Source organism: Heterodontus francisci, chromosome 18, assembly GCF_036365525.1.
Source record: "Heterodontus francisci isolate sHetFra1 chromosome 18, sHetFra1.hap1, whole genome shotgun sequence".
NCBI lineage: Eukaryota > Metazoa > Chordata > Chondrichthyes > Heterodontiformes > Heterodontidae > Heterodontus > Heterodontus francisci.
The window spans coordinates 64525147-64539093 of NC_090388.1; the positions used below are offsets into that span (position 1 = coordinate 64525147).

At 41.9% G+C, this 13947-nt stretch overlaps 1 protein-coding gene across 2 annotated transcripts in view; it reads right to left on the reverse strand.

Moving 5' to 3' along the window:
• The window catches only part of LOC137379688 (calcium-dependent secretion activator 2-like), a 796052-nt gene that overhangs the window by 269199 nt on the left and 512906 nt on the right, over positions 1–13947 (reverse strand). For both annotated transcript variants that reach the window (XM_068050896.1, XM_068050894.1), the window contains exon 12: positions 7453–7589. In XM_068050896.1, coding sequence (XP_067906997.1) covers positions 7453–7589 — 137 coding nt within the window. The remainder of the gene's footprint in view (positions 1–7452; positions 7590–13947) is intronic.

Below are 13947 nucleotides of genomic sequence, written 5' to 3' on the forward strand. Positions count from 1 at the left end.
GCATCCTAGGTTATTATGTGAGGCAAGGGAGGAGATAGCAGGGGCTCTGACACAAATTTTCAAATCCTCTCTGGCCAAAGGAGAGGTACCAGAGGACTGGAGGACAGTGAATGTGGTACCATTATTCAAGAAGAGTAGTAGGGATAAACCAGGTAATTACAAGCCAATGAATCGAACATCTGTGGTAGGGAAACTATTGGAAAAAATTTTGAGGAACTGGATTAATCTCCACTTGGAGAAGCAGGGATTAATGAAGGATAGTCAGCATGGCTTTATCAGGGGAAGATCACGTCTAACAAATGATTGAATTTTTCGAGGAGGTGACTGGATGTGTCGATGAGGGTAAAGCAGTTGATGTAATCTACATGGACTTCAGTAAGGCTTTTGATAAGGTCCCACATGGGAGATTGGTTAAGAAGGTAAGAGCCCATTGGGCAATTGGGCAAATTGGATCCAAAATTGGCTTCGTGGCAGGAGGCAGAGGGTGATGGTCAAGGGTCATTTTTGCGATTGGAAGCCTGTGACCAGTGGTGTACCACAGGGATCAGTGCTGGGACCCTTTCTGTTTGTAGTGTACATTAATGATTTAGACATGAATAAAGGAGGTATCATCAGTAAGTTTGCAGGTGACAGGAAATTGGTGGCGTCGTAAATAGTGAGGAGGAAAGCCTTAGCTTACAGGACGATATAGATGGGCTGGTAAGATGGGCAGAGCAGTGGCAAATGGAATTCAATCCTGAGAAGTGTGAGGTGATGCATTTTGGGAGGATTAACAAGGCAAGGGAGTATACAAAGGATGGTAGGACCTTAGGAAGTACAGAAGGTCAGAGGGACCTTGGTGTACTTGTCCATAGATCACTGAAGGCAGCAGCACAGGTAGATAAGGTGGTTAGGAAGGCATATGGGATACTTGCCTTTATTAGCTGAGGCATAGAACATAAGACAAGGGAGGTTATGTTGGAGCTGTATAACATGCTAGTTGGGTCACAGCTGGAGTACTGTGTACAGTTCTGGTTGCCACACTATAGGAAGGATGTGATTGCACTGGAGAGAGTGCAGAGGAAATTCACCAGATGTTGCCTGGGCTGGAACATTTCAGCTATGAAGAGAGACTGGATAGACTAGGCTTGTTTTTCTTAGAACAGAGAAGGCTGAAGGGGGACCTGATTGAGGTATACAAAATTATGAGGGGCATAGATAAGGTAGATAGGAAGAAACATTTTCCCTTAGCGGAGGGCTCAATAACCAGGAGGCATAGATTTAAGGTATGGGACAGGAGATCGAGAGGGGATTTGAGGAAATTTTTTTTCACCCAGAGTGTGGTTGGAATCTGGAACACACTGCCTGAAGGGGTGGTCGAGGCAGGAACCCTGGTAAAATTTAAGAAGTAATTAGATGAGCACTTGAAATGCCATAGCATACAAGTCTACGGGTCAAGTGCTGGAAAATGGGATTAGAATAAATAGGTGCTTGATGGCCGGCAGGGACACGATGGGCCGAAGGGCCTGTTTCTGTGTTGTATAACTCTATGACTCTATGCACTGTGGTTCAAATCATAGTTAGCTAGCTGGAGTCTGCTGACTGTCGCTGTTCATCATGCATCTGCCACTGACTAGAAAAACATTGCAAAAAAAATTGCAGTCACCTAAACTCGCAACTTAACATAAACTGCCTATCCTCCATCTGTTAATATTAGATCGAATAACACGGGCTGGAATATTCTGACTTAAGTCATATCAAAATACATTGTTACATGATTTGTGTTTGGCGCAAGAGTGATAAAAATGATGCATGGTTATTCTCCTTCAGGAAAAATTATGAAAAACCTTTTCATGATAATCATTTTGCCTATGTGCAGCACTTGTTTGTCTATTCTATTCATCTGTGGCTTCAAAAATCTACACTGGTATCCAAAGAAATTAATTCCCTGCTTTCGGACACACCCTTTCTATACATACTGATCTGCAAGGAAGCAGACCTCAGGGAAACAAAGTGGAACACTGTATCATTGCTTTATCCATCAAACCCCTCTGAAATGGGAATATGCTCCATTGTGTTGCTAAGAACCCTTTCTGCACAACTGCATTGATGCAGCTAGTGGACTCTCCCACGTTATCAAGACACTAACTTTGCCGCAAGTAGGTGCAGATGATCCTGATCAAACAGCATCTTCGCATAAGGTGCAGTCTCCTGAGAGATTCAGATCCCTCAGTACTACAACTAAGGAGGGAACTGGGCGATTCCTCCAGGCAACAGGTTCCTTCTCCTCCTTACCCATGTACCATGATCCATCTGGTGCTGCCTGCCCTACCTCAATATCTGCATCCTTTGGGGTATGTAACTGTGTTAATACATACCAAAGTTGGTGAGATTTCAGCTATATTATTTTCAATGTAACATACTGTTGCACCCCTTGTCCCATTGGTGGGGCGAATATGGTCTTCTCCACTACCCGTCCCAATCTCCATCAACCCCATCCCAGCTGAAGGCAAATTCGGGCCCAATGGTTATTACAATAAGCTACACAAAGTGTAGAGGGGCCCAATTCCCCAGATTCCATCTGAGTGCTTACCATTCATCTGTTGGCTTTTTTTTATTAAAATAAAACCACCCAGTTTGCATTGGGAATTGAGATATAGCATGTTAATTCTGACTGAGTGACTCTTAAATCTCTCTGTTTCTGCCATGTAAATAGGGATTGTTACATTATAACTTTAACAATGACAAGAATGTAAATCCAAGAATGTAAATCCCAACATGTTGGGGGCAGGGGAGGAGTGGTGGTTGGGATGGACAAGATTTCCTCCCCTGTGGTTCCATTGTTGAGAACATAAGCACTTTCTGAAAAGTGACAATTGCTTTCTGCTAACTCACTACCATCTGCCCAAGGGCTTTCCAGTGTTTACATTGGCAGACCGGACAATGTACAACACTCAGTACTGTGCTTCTCAGAGTTATATCCGGTCCCATTTTGCTTCAATTCTGGAAAACTATACAGTCAACTTCACTTAAGTCAATACCTGATCAATGAATGCTTCCCTTTAATGAGAAGAGGCTGAAATTTCAGACCCCTTTTCTCTACATCCAATACTTGAATTATCTGGCCAAGAATTCCTGTGTTGATACTTTTCTGACTGGATTAGCCCTTAAACCAACAACCAGTCACTGCCAATGTATGAAATGCTCAACTTAATTATTTTTACAGCGTAGCAAATTAAAAGCATTGATAATTTGGAAAAATAGTTCTTTACATTTAAAATATGTGCAGAATTGTATGAAAGGATAATTGTACAAACATTTTGTTCTCATTTTCTAACAATGAAATATTCCTGATAAAACTGAATAAAATAGTTTGATAAAAACAACAGCAGGCTGCATTTAGACCCAATGTTCCCGCTAAGCCAAACGGGTATGTGGGTGCAGAGACCTTGTTCTGTAATAAATATTGCATGTGCACAGCCAAACAACAAAATTTAATGGGACTGCAAAATGAAAAAAAAAAGTTGCGCACAACAACTAAATTTTCAAGGGAACATTGGTTTACAGTACCAATTAGCTTGTTAAAGAGTATGTTTATGTGTTAATGTTCCTTTCACTCAGCCTTCTGTAACTATTTCGAGAACTAATATACTCTACACAAACACAATCCCATTAGTTACTATGGGGATGACTTTCTGGTGGTGCACTACAGACGGGACCCTTCCCCAGCTGCACAGACTGGAAGGCTGCCGGTGTGCGGCCCATGACTTTCTGGCTGTTAAAATAAGTGGAAAGAACATTGGCGAAAGTGCCCTTGCAATTTCTAAACAAGTACAACTGCCAGGTTAGTCTCTCCTTTAACAATACACATTCAAAAATAAGCCCGAATAGTTACACTGCTTAACTTAACTAAATATTACACACAAGGAAGAACTACTTTTTCCAAGATATTTTTTATGGTATGTGATCTTTATTGACGAGACCTTCATTTACTGATCAACTCTCATGGCTCTGAGAAGCTTGCAGTTGGCCTTTTTTGAACAGCTACAGTCTTTGTTCTGATTGGTGTCCCATGATCATGTTCAGCAGCAAATTCCAGGATTTTGGTCTCGAGGTGATGAAAGTGGTGATATATAAATAATCAGGATGGTGTGTGGCCGGGAGGAGAATTTGGTCGTGAAGGCGTTTCCAAGACATTGCTAATCTTGCCTTTCTCTAGATAAATGTTGCCGAGTTGGGGAGACATTGGACCAAGAGTGGTGAGTTGCTACAGTGCATTCTATAGGTAGTGCAGTCTGCAGTCACAATGCACGGATGGTGAAAAGGGAGCCTATCAATTGCACTGCAGTGTCTTGGATGATGTTAATCTTCTTCAGCATTGTGGCTGCAGCCATCCAGGAAAATGATGAGTATTCAACCAGACTTGTCCTGACTTGTAGGTGGCGGAAAGATTTTGAGGGGTGAGCAGGTGGCCCCTCAATGCAGAAAGCCTTGCCTCTATTCTGAGAAGCAGTTGTGACTTCAGGGATGTGACGATTGGGCTCTGACAACCACAGCAAACCTCTTTTGTAATCAAGTATGATTCCAGCTACCAGACGGTTTGCACTTTGATCACCATGGACTTCAGTTTCATCAGCTCTTGCTGATTCCATACTTGGTTGAATGCTACCATGACATCGAGGGAAGCCACTCTCAACTCTCCTTTGGTATTCAGGTCTTGTGTCCATGTCTGGATCAAGTCTATGATGAAATCTGGAGCTGTGTGGATTGTGGTGGAACTCGAACTGTGTTTTAGTGCATTGGGTGACTCTTTAGCGATATTTATAACACCTCCCATCACCGTTCTGAGAATTGGGAGGTGGTCAGTTGGGCAGTAATTTGCTACGTTAGATTTGTTCTTTTCTTTTGACAATACATACTTGGGAAACCTTCCACACTGTCAGACAGATGCCAGTGTTATAGCTACACTTGAACAGCTTAGATACAGCAGTAGCTAGGCCTGCTGCACAGGTCTGCAGCACCTCAGCAGGGATATTGTTAGGTCCCACACCATTTCTTGTGTTCAGTCACTTCTTGGAGTGAAACTAATTGGCTGAATAAAGTACCTCTGATGGTGGCCACCTTGGAAAGGGGACGAGTATGATTGTTCATTTAGCATTTTCTTTTACTGAAGGTGCTTGCAAGCACTTCAGTCTTGTCTCTTGTACATGTGCTGACTTCTACCATGGTTAATATAGGAGATGCTAATGGATTCTCTTCCTCTTATTAGTCCCCTGGTTGTCCATCACCATTCTATTTCACAAAATGCAACAAATATGCTACTGCAAAAAAATAAACTGTAGGGTAAATATTCATCCTGGCATTTTGTGTGTTCGAAGAATTCATGTCAATTTTCAAATCATTAATTTTGCTTACGTTCTTAATTTATGCACATATTATGTCTTTATACTACCATGTTAGTGTACATGCAGAGCCGTTTTGGATGCACATCAATGCATGAATGGCTGTCTGTGCTACTCAAGAGTCAGGAGGCAATCCAAGTTTCATGGCCATGAAGCTGAGAGGTGTGAGACCGCTAGTAGAAAGTCTCACACCATGTGGGGTCATTGTAACTCCAGCCTGCTGCACAGTCATATTCTAAACATGCTCAGGTAGCCTGCTGGCCTTCTTGGAACTTTGTAAAATTTTCTTCCGTTACGTTAAAACTAAACAATCTGAACAATGCAGCTCTGCACATCTGTTTAAGCATTGGATGCACAGAGCAACTCAGCTGCTGGCAACTGTGTGATTCATGGCTAGCAAATTAACAAGAGTCTGCTGGCTGCAGATAGAACTATAAATGCAATGACTGGAGTCTATAATATAATGGCACCCCATATTATACTTTGGCACGTGTTTGAGTGGTACCCAATGACTTTTGCTGATGTCGCTGTGTGGCGAAGCTGTTAAACTATAACAAGTAATTTATGAAATTATTGTGCTACTTTTAACAGTGCAAACACTACATTAAGGATTATAGGTCAGAAAAACAGAATTATTTTAAACACTACAAGTAGAAATATTGCACTACTTTAAAAAATATTCCAGATAACAAAGATGGTAACATTGGATTGCTGAAGGCGCAGGTAAAAGAAATACTAGGCAAGAGCAGTAAGATAAGGACAAAAAATGTCATCACTTTTAATGTGCATTCAGAAATGTGTGAGCAGATTTGCTATTTACAGGATAAAACGGAATCTCTGAGACTCAGAGAAAGACACACTAGAACCTCTAAATACCTTAATAATAACAAGAAATCAGAGACTTAAAAAGTGATAAATACATTAACACTAGCAAATGCAAACTGCTGAATGATGTCACAGACCCAGGAAGCACAAACAGGGAGGACAATCTGCCCACTCCGTTCACATCATTACAACATACAAATTAATAAAGCTTCATGGTCCCTTTAAAGTGAGCCTCTTCCTCAAATCTCTATTTACAGAGAGATTTACATTTATAATGCCCCTGCCATAAGCTTAGACTGCTCCAAAAGCATTTTAAGTAGACCCTGCTTATACTGTTCAATATTCTTACCAAACCGAGTGCCAGGAAACTTAGACTTGACACATATTTCAAATGACCTACATTAGACAAATCAAAATGAGCTATCTGAAAGACAAGCAATTAAAAATTGATTGCTGACATTTTCTGCGTGTTTATTTATTTTGGAAATTGTCTTCCAGGTGGTTTTAACTATTGGAAATTGAATGCAGCTTCCATTCACAGCTATGCCAAGCACTTTGCTGATATCCACAATGAACAAACCAAATTACAAGACAAGTGATCTTTTGGGGTTAGTTAAAAATCAGCTTTTTTGTACAGGGTTACTGTCAAAATATTTGCTGTCAATTGGCAGTCATAATAAGGGGGAGGTGGAGGGAAATGGTGAGGAGATGGAAATTTGGAAAATGTTTCCTGCTCCTTACAAAATGGCTACAGTCCTAGGAGGAAGAGGTGAGTGGCACCAAAAGGCAAGCGGACATCTAGCAGCTGCCATTATCAGTAAATTCCTCAGTGGAAAATAAACGCATGTTCCATCCTGCAGCAACTATAGCAATGGTACTTGTCTCCCTTTTGAAGACTTAGTGACTACAAAAGGTTATAGCCAATGTAAACAGAGGGCATCTTTTGATCAAGTGTTGTGTCTTAGAACGCCTGCGTAATATTTGCAAAACCAATACCAGCACTGTGAGTTTATTAAAGGCCTTCAGTTCCTACGCAGTACATTGTCTAACTCACACATCATTATGCCTTTACTCTATTCTCTTCCCCATTCAGTGACACAGCAGTTGCTTTCAAGCGTATCATTTTCTAGTCTGAAACCAAGTGTAGAAAATCCTTAATTCTACTCCTGGCAGGTGGTTTTTAAAGAACAAGCCTGGTGGGATGAATCATTTTGTCCCTGTCATCTTCTCTCAGCAGGTTACTCACCAGACAGGAATATGAATCGTTCAGTCGGTGCTCTAATGTTTTCCTTTGCAGCATTTCGAACAGGGCCGAATGATCAAACTTGCAGGGATCGGCAGCAATGAACTCATCCATTCCATGTTTCTGAGCGCGGTCTGCATCTGCAGAAGTCAAGACAAAATGAAATTCAGTACGTGACATGTTTGTGCACTGATTTCAAAAAATTCTTTTCCGAAGCAGGATCTTTATCTGGAATGCTCTATGCAGTGTACTTTATAGTGCAGGAGTCTTTATTTGTATACGTATCTAAAGATAAGCAGCATTCAGGATTTCTCTTCAACAATGTCTCTTTAATCTGCAGCTGCCCTGTTTGACTGTGCCTTCACATACTTCCATTCATTTTGTGCCTTTTGAAGATACATTTTAGGGCATCTTCAGCCCCTGTGGGTTTATCAAAAAAGCGAATCAGAGTAATTGCTCCGACTGGCATCACCTATTTGATCACACTTCAAATATGTTTTAGCTGTGAACCAATTCAGAGAGGGGAAAGCATTCCACTGCTGCTTAAAAGGGGGCAGTTATTTCCAAGAAACACATCTCTTATTGGATCTTTTGTAGCATAAGGCAATTTGTGATCAGCTTGGAATTGATTTTTTTTCTTTCAATGCTGACTTGACTCCTTCTTTTAATTCCAAAGTAGGTCAATTTATGTTCATTACTTAAAATGTATACTCCTTAATGTGTTTGTGCAGCATTGGCGAGTTTGGATTCCAAGATAATTGTTTGACGCAAGTGGACTGAGCTGCTTGACAAAAATATTCTTCAGAAAGGGAGACAAAAGCTTATAGATAAACACAGTAACTGTGAATTTCATGATAAAACTCATTATTGATCTGTAGATGTGATGTTAACATATTCAGTCACTTTTAGAAATTTAGCCCCAGATCATATTGATCCATGTCAAGTCCAACATTCAGCAATGAGGAAGCATAGAAGACATATGTAATACAATCTGAAAGATACACAGCGTCACGTGTTTGAAAGGATTGACAAAATAATCCATCCTACTTAGCTTTGCAGCATCAAGGCAAGAGTCAAATCTATGTGACAGATCTTTCAAAGGTGGATCTAGCATGTAAAAGCTCCTGACGGCATTAACAGCAGGGCTTAATAGGATTTCAGGTATGACTATGGAAACACAAGCAGTGCTAGATATACTCTGTGTCTTCAACTAACAAACAAGGATACAATTGAAGGCAAGCAGACAGCCTGACTCGGTCTGTAGCATGCACAAAATTCTCCTCAGAAAATGACTGGAGCTCCAGAAACTGCAGAATTCTTTTAAAATGCATCTGTCAAAGAAAGCTAAGGGAGCCTGGAAGTGGAGTGTAAATCATAGAATGGTTACAGTGCAGGAGGCCATTCAGCCCATAGCATACATACTAGCTCTGCAAGAGCAACTCAGTTAGTCCCACTCCCCTGTCCTTTCCTTGTAGCCCTGTTATTTTTTTCCTCTTCCAATGCTTATCCAATTGCTTTTGAAAGCCATGATTGAATCTGCCTCCATTGCAATCTTAGGTATTGCATTCCAGATCCCAACCACTCGCTGTGTACAAGTTTTTTTCCTCTTGTCACCAATGGTTCTTTTGCCAATCAGCTTAAATAGATGTCTTCTGGTTCTTGATTCTGGTTCTGCTTCTGATTCCGCCGATGAGAATATTTTCTCTCGATCTACTCTGTCTACACCACCCACCCCGCCCCCCCCCATGATTTTTAACGCCTCTATCAAATCTTCCCTCAACTTTCTCTTCTCGAAGGAGAACAACCTGACCTTCTCCAATCAATCCACATAACTGAGGTCCCTTATCCCCGAAATCATTCTCGTAAATCTTTTCTACACCCTGTTCAAAGCCTTCACATCCTTCCTAAATGCAGTGCCCAGAATTGGACACAATTCTCCAGTTAAAGGCAAACCAGTCTTTCATAAAGCTTCATTATAATTATCTTGCTTTTGTACTGTGTGCCTCCATTTATAAAGCCTTTTTAACCACTTTCTCAATCTGCCCTGCCATCTTCAATGATTTGTGCACATATATAGCCAGGTCCCTCTGTTCCTGCACCCACTTTAGAATTGCAACTTTTATTTTAGATTGTCTCTGCTTGTACTTCCTACCAAAATGTATCACTTCACACTTCCCTGCATTAAATTTCATCTGCCATGTGTTCACCCATTCCACCATCCTGTCTATGTCCTACCGAAGTCAATCACTGTCCTCTGCACAATTCACAATACTTCCAAGTTTCGTGTCAAGTGCAAATTTTGAAATTATGCCCTGCACACCCAAGTCTTGGTCATTAATATAGATCAAGAAAAACAGTGGTCCTAATACTGAGCTCTGGGGAATCCCACTGTCCATCTTCCTCCAGTCCAAAAAACAATCACTCACCACTACTCTGTTACCTGACACACAGCGAACTTTGTATCCATGCTGCCACTGTCCCTTTATTCCATGGATTTTAACTTTTCTGACAAGCCTGTTATGTGGCACTTCACCAAACACCTTTTGGAAGTCCATGTACACCACGTCAACCGCATTATTCTCCTCAACCCTCTCTGTTACCTCATCAAAAAAACTCAATCAAGTTAGTCAAACATGATTTGCCTTTCATAAATCCATATTGGCTTTCCTTAATTAATCTACATTCGCCCAAGTGACTGTTAATTTTGTCCTGGATTATCATTTCTAAAAGTTTTCCCACCAACGAGGTTAAACTGTAGCCTGTAGTTGCTGGGTTTATCCCTACACTTTTTTTGAACAAAGGTGTAACATTTGCAATTCTTCAATCCTCTGGTACCATCTATCTCAGGAGGATTGGAAGACTATGGCTAGTACCTCCTCAATTTCCACCCTTACTTCCCTCAGCATCCTCAGATGCATCCCATCTGGTCTCTGTGGCTTAGCAACTTTCAGTACAGCCAGTCTCATACCTCCTCTTTATCAAATTTTAGCCCATTTAGTACCTCAACTATCTCTTGTTTCACTATGATTTTGGCAGCATCTTCCTTCTTGGTAAAGACAGATGCAAAGTATTCATTTAGTACCTCAACCATGCCCTCTGCCTCCACATATTGATCCTCTTTTTGGTCCCTAATCGGCCTCACCCCTCATTATTTTTTTTTTTAACTATTTATTGGTCGATAAAGTCTTTTGGATTCCCTGTTGTTAGTAGCCAGTCTCTTTTTATACTCGCTCTTGGCCTCGCTTATCTGCTTTTTCACTTCCTCTCTGAACTTTTATATTTAGCCTGTTTCTCACTTGTATTATCAATCTGACATCTGTCATATGTACCCTTTTTCAGCTTCATCTTAATCTCTATCTCTTGTCATCCAGGGAGCTCTGACTTTGTTTGCCCTACCTTTCCCCCTCATCAGAATGTACCTCGACTCTACCCAAACCATTTTCTCTTTATAGGCAGCTCATTGTTCCATTACAGCTTTGCCTGCCAATCTCTCATTCCAATTAACCTGGGATAGATCCGTTCTCACTCCACTGAAATTGACCCTCCTCCAATTCAGTATTTTTACTTCAGATTGTTTCTGGCTAGCCCTTTCCTTAACACACCTTCCTTGTCACTGCTGTTTTTCCAAATCCTGCAAGAGGATTTAAGTTGCAAGGTGTTGAAAAGAAAGGCAGCATTATACAGGCATAAGCAGCCCTTCACAAGCTGCTGGCCCCCCAAGAGCCCAGGCCCGACCCCCAAATGCATTCCCAGTGCATCATGTCCAAGAAACACCTCAGAATTTGCAAGTCTTCACAGAGCACCAAAGAACTGTGCAATAAGCTCCCACCTTGGAGTTTCCACGGGATTATGGATCCATTGTAATTTTAGTCAAACAACAAAATTTCATTGGTACAAACTGGAGTCATCTTTACCTTTCTTTCTGACTAAGACATCATGAAAAAGATCAAACTTTGATCAGATGAACCTGTTAAGAGATCCTTTTGCTGACCCCCATAAAATTGTAACAAGTTCTGATCCGATATTTGTATCCATAGACCAATGATATCAGAAGCACCTATTGCACAAATATTTTTTCTGTCTCCTTTGCTCCCCACTCCATCCTCCCTTTCATGACCATGTTGACTTCTTGCTGGGATAAGGTACCAGGTATCTTCCAGTACCTCACCCAAATAGCTGTCATTCTAGTATGAGCCTGAACACAGAGAGGTGTTGTTTATGTGCTGGCGAGTTCCTTGTTTGCCTGCCACCACATTATTGTCTGACTCTTCTTGTGTTAAACCTCACACCTAAGAAATGGATGGCTGAGACCGACTAAATAAAGAGCTGAGCAGACTGGGAGACTGTGTACAAAATTCTCCTCTGAAATTGACTGGAGCATTTGAATGTTAAACGTCTTTCAAAGAAGACTAACAGGAGCTGAGGCGGTGGGGCGGAAAGTTTAAAATAATTGCTCCAGGTTGGCCTTTTTCTTAATATAGGTGAAATCCTACAAGCAGATTTAAGTTGCAAGAGACTGCCAAAGAAAAAAAGGTGGCATTATATCGCCCTTCACAAGCTGCTGGCCCTCCAACAGCCCAGCCCTGAACCCCCACCCCCATGGCATTCCTAGTGCATCATGTATGCAAAATGAACTGGGCTTGTTTAGGCGTGGGCACAACTAATGCCCGATGTGCTGCAGCCTGGCAGTGGCCCCACAGAAACAATAAACTTTTTCACCATGCAATGCATCACAACTGAGCCACATGCTGTCCTCACCCAACATGCATGCGTAATACCAGCAAGTTCACTGGAGAGCAACAAGGGATCGGAATCATGGCATTGTCTAAAAATTCTTTCATGAGGTGTGGGCGTCACTAGCAAGGCGAGCATTTGTTGCCCATCTCTAATTGCCCATGACAACAGAATGGCTTGCTAGGCCAGTTCAGAGGGCAGTTAAGAGTCAACCACATTGCTTTGGGTCTGAAGTCACATGCAGGCCAGACCAGCTAAGGCCAGCAGATTTCCTTCCCTAAAGGACATTAGTGAACCAGATGATCGATGATAGTTTCATGGCCACCATTACTGAGACTAGCTTTCAACTCCAGATTTTTATTAATTAATTGAAAAACCACCAGTTGCCATGGTGGGATTTGAACCCATGTCCCCAAGGCAATAGCCTGGGCTTCTGGATTACTCGTCTAGTGACATTACCACTATGCTACTGTCTCTCCCCCGTCATTCACCAATGGGGTGGAGAGCAGCTAACTCAGTGTAGACTAAGGATCAAATCTGGGATCCTCCTGACCTGTACGGCTCAGCAACTCATTCGATCAACTCATGGAGGCATCAGAGGAACAGGCTAACTTTTTTTTTTAAAACAAAATAAACCAAGAAATAACAAAAACACCCAAAAGATTTCAATGTGTTGTTTGGTAATTCTTCCATATGCTCTGATGTTGAAATCAGATGATAATGGAATCTTTTGGTATTTAACCTGCTGCATAACCCTGTTTAAATATGAGGGTCATTTTCACGTTCGCATGCTCCCAGTGGGAAGTTTTACTTGCAGGGAGTGCAGGTTAAAGACATGAACACAACTTTGCAATCGTGGTCCCTGGAAGCATGGCTTCCCATTGGGAGCCTGGGGTCATGGAATTATCTCTGTGGGCCACAGGTAGGTGACAGCAGTGGACTTTCATTATTGCATCACAAGTGAGCCTATGGGTGCCTGATGTTGCCTGCTAGATATGTTGAGGACAATGTATTAATTTGAAATTTTCTGAGCATGTGCCGATGGAGAGGAACCTCAGCCATTGCCAGTATGTATCTTTTTTTATTCATTCATGGATGTGGGCGTCGCTGGCTAGGCCAGCATTTATTGCCCATCTCTAATTGCCCTTGAGCAGGTGGTGGTGAGCTGCCTTCTTGAACCGCTGCAGTCCATGTGAGGTAGGTGCACCCACAGTGCTGTTAGGAAAGGAGCTCCAGGATTCTGCCCCAGCAACAGTGAAGGAACAGAGATATAGTTCCAAGTCAGGATGGTTTGTGACTTGGAGGGGAACTTGCAGGTGGTGATGTTCCCATGCATTTGCTGCCTTTGTCCTTCTAGTTGGTAGAGGTAACGGGTTTAGAAGGTGCTGTCTAAGGAGCCTTGATGCGTTGCTGCAGTGCATCTTCTAGATGGTACAACTGCTGCCACTGTGCGTTGGTGGTGGAGGGAGTGAATATTTGAGGATGAGGTACCAATCAAGCAGGTTGCTTTGTCCTGGATGGTGCCGAGCTTCTTGAGTGAAATATTGAAATATCTTGAGCAACATGTCAGTGATTTTCTAATAAGCACTGGAAGCATGTGAACTGCCACAGCCATAGATGAAATGTATTGCATACCATGACGTAACCAGAGGCCAGATTTTCCCTGTATGAGGCTTGGGTACAAAGCATTATCCGGGCATAGCGCATTGAAAGTAGTCAGACAGTTGAATTGCACATCCATGCTGGAGCCTGCATGATTTCTCA